The 12,147-nt window shown below is 42.8% G+C and overlaps 1 protein-coding gene across 1 annotated transcript; it reads left to right on the forward strand.

Moving 5' to 3' along the window:
• Positions 1-966: 966 nt before the first annotated feature.
• Positions 967-11,935, forward strand: LOC138283203 (cocaine- and amphetamine-regulated transcript protein-like). The gene is made up of 3 exons (XM_069221256.1): positions 967-1,153; positions 1,991-2,071; positions 11,199-11,935. Exons 1-3 carry the CDS (start codon positions 1,016-1,018, stop codon positions 11,301-11,303), a joined length of 324 nt encoding a protein of 107 aa, XP_069077357.1. The 5' UTR covers positions 967-1,015; the 3' UTR covers positions 11,304-11,935.
• The last annotated feature ends 212 nt before the right edge of the window (positions 11,936-12,147 follow it).

A 12,147-nucleotide genomic window follows, 5' to 3' on the forward strand; every position in this document is an offset into this window, starting at 1 on the left:
GCTGAATGTGTCCCAGTGAAGGAAAATTACATTGGGAAATGTTTAGCATATTTCTGTGGAGCCCAATCTCATGGCAGGGTAGATGACATCTACCCTTCGAAAATAGTGGGCTGACCCTACCTGCGTGTACTCTTGACTTGTGCCCTGGACTTATGAAAAGGACCTGCAAGAGTGAGATAATGATACAGGAAGTGTAGTGCAGTGGAAAGATGAGGCATGAGTTGAAGTCAAATTTAGGGTGCCTTGTTTCTGAGCAGCCCTGCATTCTGAAAAGCAGATCAAGAGCTCGTAAAAGATTATATTCATCCATGCATGCGCTCTTTCTCAAAACTCAATGGTGAGAGCGTAGCTCTTCTGCATTTTGTCCACGTCCGGGACTGTTTCTTACACTTAGTGTTTAGTGAGAGTCCCAGGACTCATGAACAGTGTCTAATCCACCCACGAATAAGCAGGAGCCTCCTGGCCCAGTGGGGACTCTGGGTATGAGGGGAGACATGGGCAGGGGCAGAATCATGCACCTGAGGATGAGTGTCGGAGTCCAATGGGTGAGGTGCACTGTAATAATGGAGTTTTCAGTCCTGGCCCATTTTACTGACTCTACAAGCTCTTTATTTAACACACAGGTCTCCTAGATTTAGCCCCCTAATTCTAACCAAGCAGTACTTCACAAAGAATTGTGATCCACAAATGTGGGGCACTTTTTTTGGGTTCAGGGGCTAATTTTGGCCCCAGACCCAATCCGACTCTGTCCAGTGGAAACCTAGTGTTATGCGTGAGCTCCTCGCCCGTAGCGTCCCGTGGTAACAAAGAGTTGTGCCTGAGCTCTTCGCCCTTAGCGTCCAGTGGTAGCCTAGAGCTGCGTGTGAGCTGCTCGTCCACCTCCTGGCTGCTGTCCCTGCTCACGAGGAGTAGGCGGGGCTCTGGCACCTGTGTATTTAAAAGCAGCGAGCGGGAGCCAGAGGCAGGAGATAGGAGCACCCGACGCCTCCGGACACCACGCCCGCCCTCCAGCACCATGGATAGAGCACGCTTGTTGCTGAAGCTTCTGTGTGCCGCCCTCCTGCTCTCCCTCTGTCTCAGCCAGTCTTCCAGGGACTTCTTCCCCGATGACCTTCCTGAAAAGCGATCCCCCTCCTCGGAGGAGAGAGACCTGGTTAGTCCGGACTGCTGATCCACAGAGCTGCGGCTCTGAAACTTTTAGCAGTTCTTGCTTCTGTTCGCAGAAGTGCGCGGTACAGCTGTATTGCCAGGCGCTTCTTGCACAGCGTGGCTTGCGCTTCTCGGGGTGCGCAAAACTGCTGTAAGGTCTTTGCTAGAAGCAGGCTGCTCTGAGGAGAGACAAGGCACGGTAACAGAAGCTAGATCTGAAAGTGCCAACGTGGTACGAGCTAAAACGCCGCGGCTGGGTGAACATTTCACACCTTATGTGGGATAACGTGGGGAGGTTGTGATGCGTCTTTATGATCTACGCATGCATTGGAATTTGTGTTAAATCGAGGCTTTCTCTGTGCTTCAGAAATTCCACACATCACAGCATCCTACTTTAGTACATAAGTATTTTATAGCGTCAAACACAGGGGAGGCAGTGCGTTTGATCTAGGCGCAAAAAAACAGGAATGTTCCCAATGTGTGATTTTAAACGATTTCTTTATAAATCGAAGCGGAAATGTGAATACGCAGAGTGCTATGTCTTACGCAATACAATCGGAAAACTCTGCATATTTTAGGGTTGGGTGAGTTTGGCAGGGCTCAGGGGGCGAGTGATGGGTGAAGGTGTGATGTATAACATCACACCCCATCTCACCTTCCAGGGTACAAACACTTCTATCCAGCTGCACGCGAGGCGCTCTTCACAGGCGCGTTCGTGGTGAACGTTGCACGGTACTGCAGCTGGAAAGCGGGGAATGTAGGGGGGGTGGGGGTGGCGGGGGGCGACGTGATATGTATGTTCACACGTTTTAGTTATGTGTCCTTGTGCCCTTGTTTGCAGGCAGAAGCGATGGAGAACCTCTTACTGAACTTCGAGAGCAAGCACCCAAGTCACCAGAAGAAAGCTGCCCAGATCCCCATGGTGAGTTCTAGTGCGCGTTCTCTCAGGAGGCTCCCGAGCCCTGGAAGGGGGGAAACCTGCCCTTTTTAGATGGGTCTTGCCTTATCTTCAGAATTTCCAAATACACGTAGGATTAGTCCATTTCCCAAATGGGGAGCAAGAAGTCTGGTGTTCTGATATCGTCGTCGTTTCTTCACCAAATAGTGGCTATTCGCTTCATCTGCCCGAGCTCCTCCTCTCTAGGAAAGTAAGACAGTGTCTGGAAATTTCTAAGCACCTTTTACTTTTTTAATTATTCGACTTAAACCTATGGCTTTTAACACTACTATTTCTAGGCTGGATGACCTATACAACCCCATGTACCTCAAACCATTAATGTCCGCTAGTACGCTCTTAAATCTATTGGGACCTTTCAAAGTTACACAGTATACTAGTTGGATTCAGACTAGATTGTTATGATTTGAAAAAAATGCTTCCAATCGATTATTGCTTTTTTGCGCTTTGGATGCTTTATTATCAAATGGTACCCTTTAGGGGAACTAGGCGCATATGTTTAATTTTACCCATTTCAGGTCTATAAGAAAGCCAGGCAGCATGAAGAACTTTCAGTACATTTAGAGGATCAACGCAGCGTCTGGAAAAGGAACTTTAAAATAGTTCAATGTTATAGGCACATAGATACGCCAAACATTCTGAGCAGATACGAAACACCACCTGAGAGAAATATTGCACAATTAATGTTTCAGTTTTGGTGGAAAGAGATTAAAGAACGTTAAATTGAAGTGATGTATGGGAGGACAACATTTCTAGGGGTGAATAGTTAAAAACTTTAAACACCTGTTGGATCTTCCGGTTTTCATAAAATAGCACCATGCAGGCATTTTTTTTAACGCTTACTCCCTACGCTCAAAACATTTTTAACTGCTCACAATTTTTGGCAGATGGCATGTAAAACAAGCAATGGCATAGCTTACAGGTCTTGCTTTTCGGACCTTATAAGTCTTCAGACCCTAGGGAGATTGGCCACACAATCTTGTCCCAAAAGCATAGTTTTATGCCCCAGCATCACCACCTTAGTTTTCTCTCCATTAAGCCTTGGGCAGCTGGCTTTCATCCATTCATACACCCTTTCCAGGCAGCTGTTGAATCTTGAAGTGATTGCATCAATATCTGATGAAACCGTAACCACTATCAGTGGTCAAATGCAGTGCTCGAGCACCCAATAAGAAGAGTAAGGCATTTATACACATAAGATCACACAGTGTAATGAAGGATGAACAGCGGGAAGGGAGAAATAGTGTGACAAAGCAGTGTGCACAAGACCACATAGTCTAGTGAAGGGTTGCACAGGGGAACTGAGGTAACAAGAGAAGCAGCACAATGTGCACAAGATAACACATTTGGTCAAAGACTGGAATTGGGCATTCTTATGAAGTAGTCTATATTGTAACCTATTCTGTATCTCCTTGCTGCGGCAATAAAGCAATGCTGTAAGAGGGAAGAGTGATGGTAGACGTATGTGCGGATTAAACAATAGTAAAATGTTTTTTACAGGTCTACTCGTAGGCTGGGGCCTAGGAGTTTGTCATACAAGCATTCACCTGCACTCAAATTGTTGCAGAATGTGCATTAATCCTTAATCTATAAACTGTATGGCTTAGTACACTGGAGACATCGTACATTCTGCTGGTAACATGAAAGATGTGTGTCCCACTTGAACTTCGGCCAGCCCTCCCAGATGCTGATGCTGGGGCAAGCCTGTGCTGAGCAGCATGTAAAGCGCAGTAATAAAGCGTTGGCATGATGGTTTAGTAACATGTTGTCAAGCTAGCCTAAAAGGGAACACCCACTTGTACATCCTCTTAAACCTCTCCTATATGGGAAGGGCAATACAAAGAGACACAGAACACAGAGCGAGACTGAGAGCTGTAGATCACCAAATGTGATCACAGCTGAGCCAGGGGTAACAGAAGTGCAGAGTGGCTGGAGTAAGCGAGGTAGAGATCCCAGTCAGTAGGTCTTTAACCAGCCGCATTTTAATAATCACAGAAATAAACAAACCAGGTTCATTAACAAGGCATTTCAATCAAACGTTCCAAAACAAGAAAAAAAAACGCTAATGAGGGAGCAGTAGACAGAGGGAGGGAGGGGGGAAATAGTATCTCAATCGCGTCCGGAGCAGCGGACGGGCACTAATTAAGTTAAATCAATCAGTGCTTGGTTCCTGCTCCACAGACAGGACCAGAAATTATGCCAGGCCTGAAGTAGATGAATTACGAGGCTGTATAGAAGAGTGCCACGCAAGCCAACAAATGGTGAGAGACAGGCAGGCTCCAAGCCCTTTTCTAACTGCAACAGCGCCTCACAAGCGATACGCATGCATTAGCACATGCTATTGCGGACTCAACCCTAAAAATGAATACCCAGGATCACACAGTGAAAAGGGAAAGCAGAATTAAAATAGGTTGCTTGATCTCACTATCTGTATATCAACCACTGTCCCACATCTCCCCATCTTGCAGTCTTAGGGGAAGGGAAAACATCTGAAGCTCCCATAAGAAACTGTCCTTTCCCTATCTATGTAACTCCAAGTACATCAACGCATATGTTCATTCCTATAAAATGAAGACGTGGCATAGCTGCAGTTACTTGCTATCAGTTTACAATGTTGTGTTATGTATTGCACCACATGCACCGACAAGTATATCATAAAATAGTGAACCCAAAAGCAGCATCATGCATGTTGGGCACCAGTCAGTGATTGTGAGCTGCAGCGCGTAGACATCCGTTAAAGCTGGGGTGAAGCATTGCTGCTTGCATGTCACTAATGTATGCTAATGCAACCTGCTTAATACCATAACCTGACAAAGTAAACCAATTTCTTATCTAATTCATACCTCCTTATTGTCTGATATTTATGTAAGCAGTACATTCCACGGTATGTAAATATGTGCAGCGGCGGCTTGTACCCTTTGAAAGTGGTGGCGCAAATGAAGTGCCCCACCACTTCCCAAAAAAAAACCTTCCCTCAAAAACCCCAAAATAAACCACCCCCTCCTTTCAAAAGCCCAAACTATAACACCAAATACAACATAAACACAAACACTTCACTTAGATGCATTGCACACATACCCGCATTACATACACATGCATTACGCACATGCATTAAACATTTAAAATAATTTTTTTTTAAACCGCACTTACCTATGGACTGTATGCCCTCCTCAGTGCTCTTCTCCTTCTTCGATGCCAGAAGAGCTCCCCTAACCAATCCAGATGCTGCTCTCATGCTGCTAAACATAATGAGAGAAGCGCCTGGACTGGATGGAGTGGCCTGGCTGGCTGCTCCTTCAGGTCTAAGAGGCCCGTGCTTGGTCTCCATTCAGTTGTCTTAAAACAACTGAGTGGAGAGCTTCAAAGTGTGCATGTCACTTTGGCCACGCAAAACAGACAGCCAAAGTGACATGCGCACTTTGGAGCATCTAGTCAAGGCACTGCTCCAGCCCTCTGCTGCCAACTTCAAAATTTTAAGGTTCATAATAAAAGGTGATCTCACTCTTTTTAATTCACAAATACATTTTCTTTTTCAATTTGTCCAGAAGTATCTCATTCTAAGTATATCATTCACCAAAGCCTGAAAAACTCTCTATCTCTCTCCCTCTCAATCTTTCTTTCTTTCTCTCTCTCAATTTCCCTTTTTCAATCTTTCTCCCACTCACACACCCACTCAGACTCTCGCACACCCACTCACAGACCCACGCTGACTCTCACACACGCAGTCACAAACGCACTGAAACCCTCATACACCCACTCACAGATCTACACAGATGCTGATGCACCCACTAAGACACTGATGCACCCACACTTACACCTAGACAGACACTCTCACAGCCATTTTCACTCTCAGATACACCCTCTCACACCTATTCTCACACCCAGAGGGTGATGGCTGCAGGGTCTGGCCTTTGGCCATGCAGAATGGGGTTGGCCACAGGGCCTAGCCTTTGGCCACTCCCTGTGAACAACCTCCCCAAACCACCCATCCCCACACTGCACTTGGCCATAGGCAGCAGGAGTTGGCTGCAGGCTCGGTTGGCCCCCCCTCCCCTAGCCTATTTCGGCCCCAGGGACCCCATCCCCAGGGGGTCTGGTCTTCTAAGACTTTTTGGGGGGAGGAGGGGAACCATGCGCCCCCCTACCCACAACCAATTTTTGCCCTGGGTCGAGGCATTAATATATTTATTTGTTAGGGAGGGAGGCCTCGTGGCCCCCAGTCCCTGGGCTGAAATCGGCCCCAGGGAAAATTGAAAAAGTTTCCTTTTTTGGAATTGATAGGGTGCTGCTGACCTCGAGAGGGGACGTTAGGGAACGGATGCTTAGGAAAATGGAATCTGAGTATATAATTCGACTAAATAGTAGATATCCATGGGGATGAACCAGGATGAGGAACTTTATGTTCATGTAGGTTGATTTGGATAATTTGCAAATAGTGTCACAGAAATTTGATTATACTTTGATTTTTGATGTTTGATTTTTGGGGTTCTTGAATTACATGATCACAGTTGGCTTGCATCTCATTGGTTGGACTGTACCCCCAAGATTATATACAAAGATAAGATCCCAATTTGATGTACCAACCCAAAAATAAGTTATTTTGTTTAAATGATAGGACGGTATATCAGTGTTAGCCACTTGGCATTTATATAACAAACAGATGTATCAATATCAAATTTAGTATTTTTTGAGCCACTTGGCGTCTGATATCATGACATTATCAGTGGAAATAGAATTTTCTTAGATAATTACAGCACTAATACCATAATAACAGGATAGTTTATAGTAATTTTGGCTTGGTAATGAAGAAGTATGAAATTGGGATTCATAACAAAATGTTTATACTTTTTTGATATATTATTTTGTTTTGCTTTGAATAATATGATGGATTTATTTTGTGTTTGTTCTCTCTATATATTTTTTTCTATGTCTAGCAAACCAAACAGAATATTTTCTATGGGGGATAGGGCCTCTGTAAAGATTTGGGCTGAGAAGAAGACTGCAATGGTTGAAACGCGTAGCCGACGCAAGCTAATACATTGTTACTAGAGAAACATTTAAAAGCTACTGAATAAATACTGGAGCTGTTTTGAGTGGTGGCGTTCTACTTTTCAGATTGTTTGATATATATATATATATATATATATATCACCAAGGTCCATAAAATCCATATATGTGGAGTAGGGAATAGAAATAGTTTATAAACCTAATTTTCGATATTTTTTCCCTTGTTGTTGTGGTAACAATATTCTGAGCTGTTGATATTTGAGATTCGATATTCCCAGCCTACACCCTTCCCGAGGTCACTGTGGGTGTTCATTTTGCATTTACGCGTCAAATGGTTCAGATTGTGAATACACCCAAAATAATTGTCCCAGCAGCTCATGTTAGGGCCCTACAGCATGCCCCTCACAGCTGATCTGCTACAGCGACCCCAGCAACTTCTGGCTTCGGTTCACTATTGATAAAGTCTAACAGAAGGAGTTCAGTAAAATCATGCATGCCTCTAAGGGGCCCAGTATAAGCAGGCAGTTCCTGCCCTGTATCCCACATCTTCTCCCAGGGACATCATAAGGATTTTAGGGGCCCTGGACCAAATGTAGTTTAGGGTTTCCCTGTTCAGAAGAGCTTTGAATTTATGATCCAATTTCAGCTTTTTCATGTCCTCTTGGGCCAAGTCATTGACAGCATACCATCATGTCCACAATCTACATTTATTTACATCTAAAATTCAGGGATAGTGACAACATCTTTAAATATTGTAACATAGCAGCAACTTACTAATATTACTGCAAATATTCTCTGTGAGGCCCTCAAATTTCTCATATGTGAGGTCCCCTCTTTTGAACTAAATGAAACTCTTTTGTGGATGTTGCTGGAAACAAACACATTTCTCTGCAAAATGTCTATAATAGCCTTTCACACATCACCCACATCAAACATAAATCCAACTAAAACTGTGTTTTTAACAGCCCTGTTTAAGAATCATTAAAGTTTGTCATGGCTAGTCTCTCTGCAGAACAGAGCTGACTCTATCAGGGAGCCACTTGACAGACTGGGGCCCTGGGCCAGAGCCCAAATTTGCCCATGCCTTAACACGTCTCTGATTCACCCCTCGGATTTACTAATACCAAGGGTATTAGTTTCTCAGGGAGAGAACAATATCTCTGATTATGGGATTTTGGAAAATGGGAATCAATGTTTCTGTAGGGCTTCTGTATGCTCTTGCCTGGTATTTCACCCAGAGATTTCAGCTGCTTCCAGAGCTAAAGTCTCTTAGTTAAGTACTCCTGACTAATAGAGTAACTCCTGCAATCCCATTATCCAGGGTGGGACTGGCCCTCCTGCCACTCCAGCATTTTCCTAGTAGGCTGTTGGCTAGTTGGCTGGTTTCAGAGGAGGCAGAACTGCCATCACCCAACCGTTTCTCCATGGTCCAATTCTAGTTGTGGCCTCCTGCAGAGTGGGCTTGGTCAGATCATTTTTGCCAGGGCTGATTTTGGTTTCTAATGAGACCTTTCCATTATCATCTGAACTGAAATGTTTCAAGACTCTTAATACAGTCCTAAAAGTGTTAGAATGTGCTTCCCTCTTTCCTCAGCCCGACAGATTGCCTACCATGGGGAGAGTAGGTGGACTTATAAGTTCGGAGGCACTTTATAGAAAGCGAGTTCTTCTCCCACAGATGGTGGAGAAGTGGGTCTTTCAGTCCCTATATTTCCAAACTTAGACATAACGTATGGGAAGGACTTCATGTAGTACAGGCTCATGAATGATGGTATTATCATGAGGACCTCTAGAACCCAAGTTGGACACCAATGTTTTAGCTTCGTTTTATAGTTCATATTTTTTTCATTTTAGTAAGGCTGCTTTCAGCGATGATTTCTACATATTTTTTATCAGCTTGCTTTTACTCTAGGATAACAAGGAACAAGGTACTTATTAATATTGCCTTTGTGTGACACGTAATCAGCACTTTCCGCCAAGACTAAAGCATACTGCATATGAAATGCTAGTTGTGTTCCCTATTCAGGAGACGGTGTCTAACACCTAGACCCAGCATTGCATTGAAAATGTACTTCCAATACAGTAAGGTTTGTTATATAAATGGTGCACAAAACCCAGAAGGGGCAGAGAGCATTTCAGCCACGACTATCCTGGGACACAGGCTGTGCAACATGCAGCTTGGCTGGCGCTGATCTCCCAGCCTCCTAAGAGGATTGCCATTTACATCACAGCCCAACTCCTGACACTGTTTCCAGGTATGGGGCTAATCCCTTAGATCGTGACAGGCAGAAGGGTGCACCCACTATGCTCCTCTAGAACCATTTACACTATGGTTGGATTGTTTATCTTTTTTACCATGTTTGTAATGCTGATTACCTTGCTTTGTTTCATTTGCGTATTTATCGCAGCTTACTCTTTGTATGCAAGACTGTGGTTGTTTCAAAAAATGTGTTGAAGACTTATCTCTCATTTTTTGTGTTTCGCCTCAGCATGCATAAGTAATATTATGAAAGGGGTAAGATTTGTTTCCACTGCTTCCCTGGGGAGTCATAGTGTCATGTTCAGATTGCCATAATCAACTTCCACCCCAGTAGGTTGATTTGGGGTTTGTGTGAGGCACTATGAACTAGGCAGGAGTTAGACCTATAATTACTAATGGTGTGGATGGAATCAGTCTCCCGTACTCTGTCATTCTGCCATCCTAAACATGCAGTTCTATTACTATAACAGAAACCACACAACAGGATCTTCTCTAAAGGTGCTTGTACCTTGCGGGGCAGAGTGGTTGCTCGATGTCTGGCAATGACTAGGTTATCAGCCAATCAAGAAGCAATACATTTGAAACTTTCATTTCATGATCATTCTAACCACAATAGCACCAGCACGTGCCTCCACAATTCATGAAGAGTGATGTGTCTTGCTATTCACATGAGAAAAATATATGGTATGGTCTAGTAATGTCTTCATTGGATTAAATTCTCTTTGCTACCACCCTGGTGAAGTACAGTGGTTAAAGGATGCTGGCATGCAGTTATGTTACAGGTTTGTGACATAAATATTTGTTTATTGGTATTGCTTTGTGTAGAACAACCCACCAAGAGAGTATAAAAACAATTGACAATGTACTAAGCAATGTCAATAAAAAGCCATTATAGAGTCTGGAGCAACTGGAGGACTGATCAAACTTTTTTTCTGGCAAGTTGGCTTTTTTCATGATAAATGAAAATGTATCACCAATGAAAAGGAGCAAATCAAGACAACAACATTGTTCATATGCAATTTATAGTCTGACCAGTACTGTTTAAAAAAATAATGTTATGCATCTTCCTGTAATTTGCCAATATTTTATTTCCTTTTGAAGTATGCAATAAGCTTCAGTGATGCCAATTATTATGATGTCATCAATATTAAGGTCTTGTGCCATTAGTTCGTAGGATTTCAGGTCAAAGATCATGTGATGTATCTTCCTTCGATGTCATTGAGGTAAAAAGGCTGTGTGAGGTCACTTCACCTACCCCTGGTTTTCAGTGAATTGAAATTCATGCAACCCAGTTCTTGAATTCCTTTGCCTCAGACCCATTGGATCAAGTTTTAATTATTCACTCGCATCCTTTTTGAATTCCTCTCTGGATGCCTATTCCATGGTGAACTCCAATGAAAAGCAATGTGTGAGCGTGAGTTGCACCAGAAATAGTACTCTTGCCTTAAATCAACTTATTGGCATCCTGTCCACAAAGGCATCCTCTTAGAAGACTAGGTGGTTCATCCTCTTCCATGCAGTTGTTTTCCATGCAGTAGGTCTACCTGATGCAGGGCAACACTTTTTAATAGACTTTACGTTAGACATTTTCCTAGACTGCCCTTCGCTCACATTAGCAGCAAAGTTGGTATTATTAAATTAATGAGACAGTCCTTTGATATGTGTTCATAAGAAGAATTCTAAACTTACATTGGGTTCCTTGTGCCTTGAATAACTTCTCCCCCTTCTTTACTCACTGTGACCAGTCTATACCATAATTGACACTGCAGTTTCCCCAGAAGTGCAATCAATCAATTAATATAGAGTTATGTAATCATTCTTTTTCAGTGTGATGGTGGTGGAAAATGTGCCATGAAATATGGGGCCCGCATTGGCATTCTCTGCCAGTGTGGCCAGGGAACCTGCTCTACTCTTCTGTTGAAATGCATCTGAAGTTGAATTTGTGGCCTGCGCGTCCCATCGCTTGACCCAGAAACAAGGATGTCGCCATCCACATCGATCCTTCCAGAAACGTTTTGACTATTTTTAAGCGTTTCAATTCAAAAATTATGTTTCACACTAAAAGGAGAAAAAGTTGTATGTTACATTTATCTAAAAAAAAACGCAAAGTGTTTCTTGGAGTTGCAGATATCTTACAGAGATTGATCTGATGCGCATTTTGTCCAACATTTTCTAATGGAAAAATATAACCATGCTTTTTGCCTTGCTCATTATTTTCCCATCAAAATGTTATCATTTTCCTATCAATATTTATCTTTCTGTTGTTATTTTATCTATTATCAGCTTTGTTGCCTCAGTGATATTTAGTTAATGTTTACATTAAACATTTTAAAGGCTGATACATCTATGAATGACATCACACCTTAGTTCTTATTGTCATGTAATGATTTCTAAATGTGAGTTCATATAAATTTCAGGCGTGATCCAGTTTTTTAATAAACATTTATTTTTGTTTTTTTATGTACTAAAATATAGAATTGTAGCATATTGAATACTTATTAATTTGGGCGGCATTTTTACCACGTCATCCATGCTGTGGGATTATCAATAAACATTACACATCATATCGCTTCATTTTCAATCCCCCTCCTTCTATATTTCTAAACTGCCCTATTAACAATGTAATCTAGCAACAAATTCGAGTTTTTCTTAAATGTATTAATTATTTTTTCCATTGATCATGCTGTCATCTAGGCCGATTACCAATGTGATGTGGTTTGGGGCGGTCCTTCCGCTGTGCAGCGATATCCCTTTTCATCAACCTCCAGCCAAAACG

The sequence above is a fragment of the Pleurodeles waltl genome, chromosome 3_1 (genome assembly GCF_031143425.1).
Source record: "Pleurodeles waltl isolate 20211129_DDA chromosome 3_1, aPleWal1.hap1.20221129, whole genome shotgun sequence".
NCBI classification, from domain to species: domain Eukaryota; kingdom Metazoa; phylum Chordata; class Amphibia; order Caudata; family Salamandridae; genus Pleurodeles; species Pleurodeles waltl.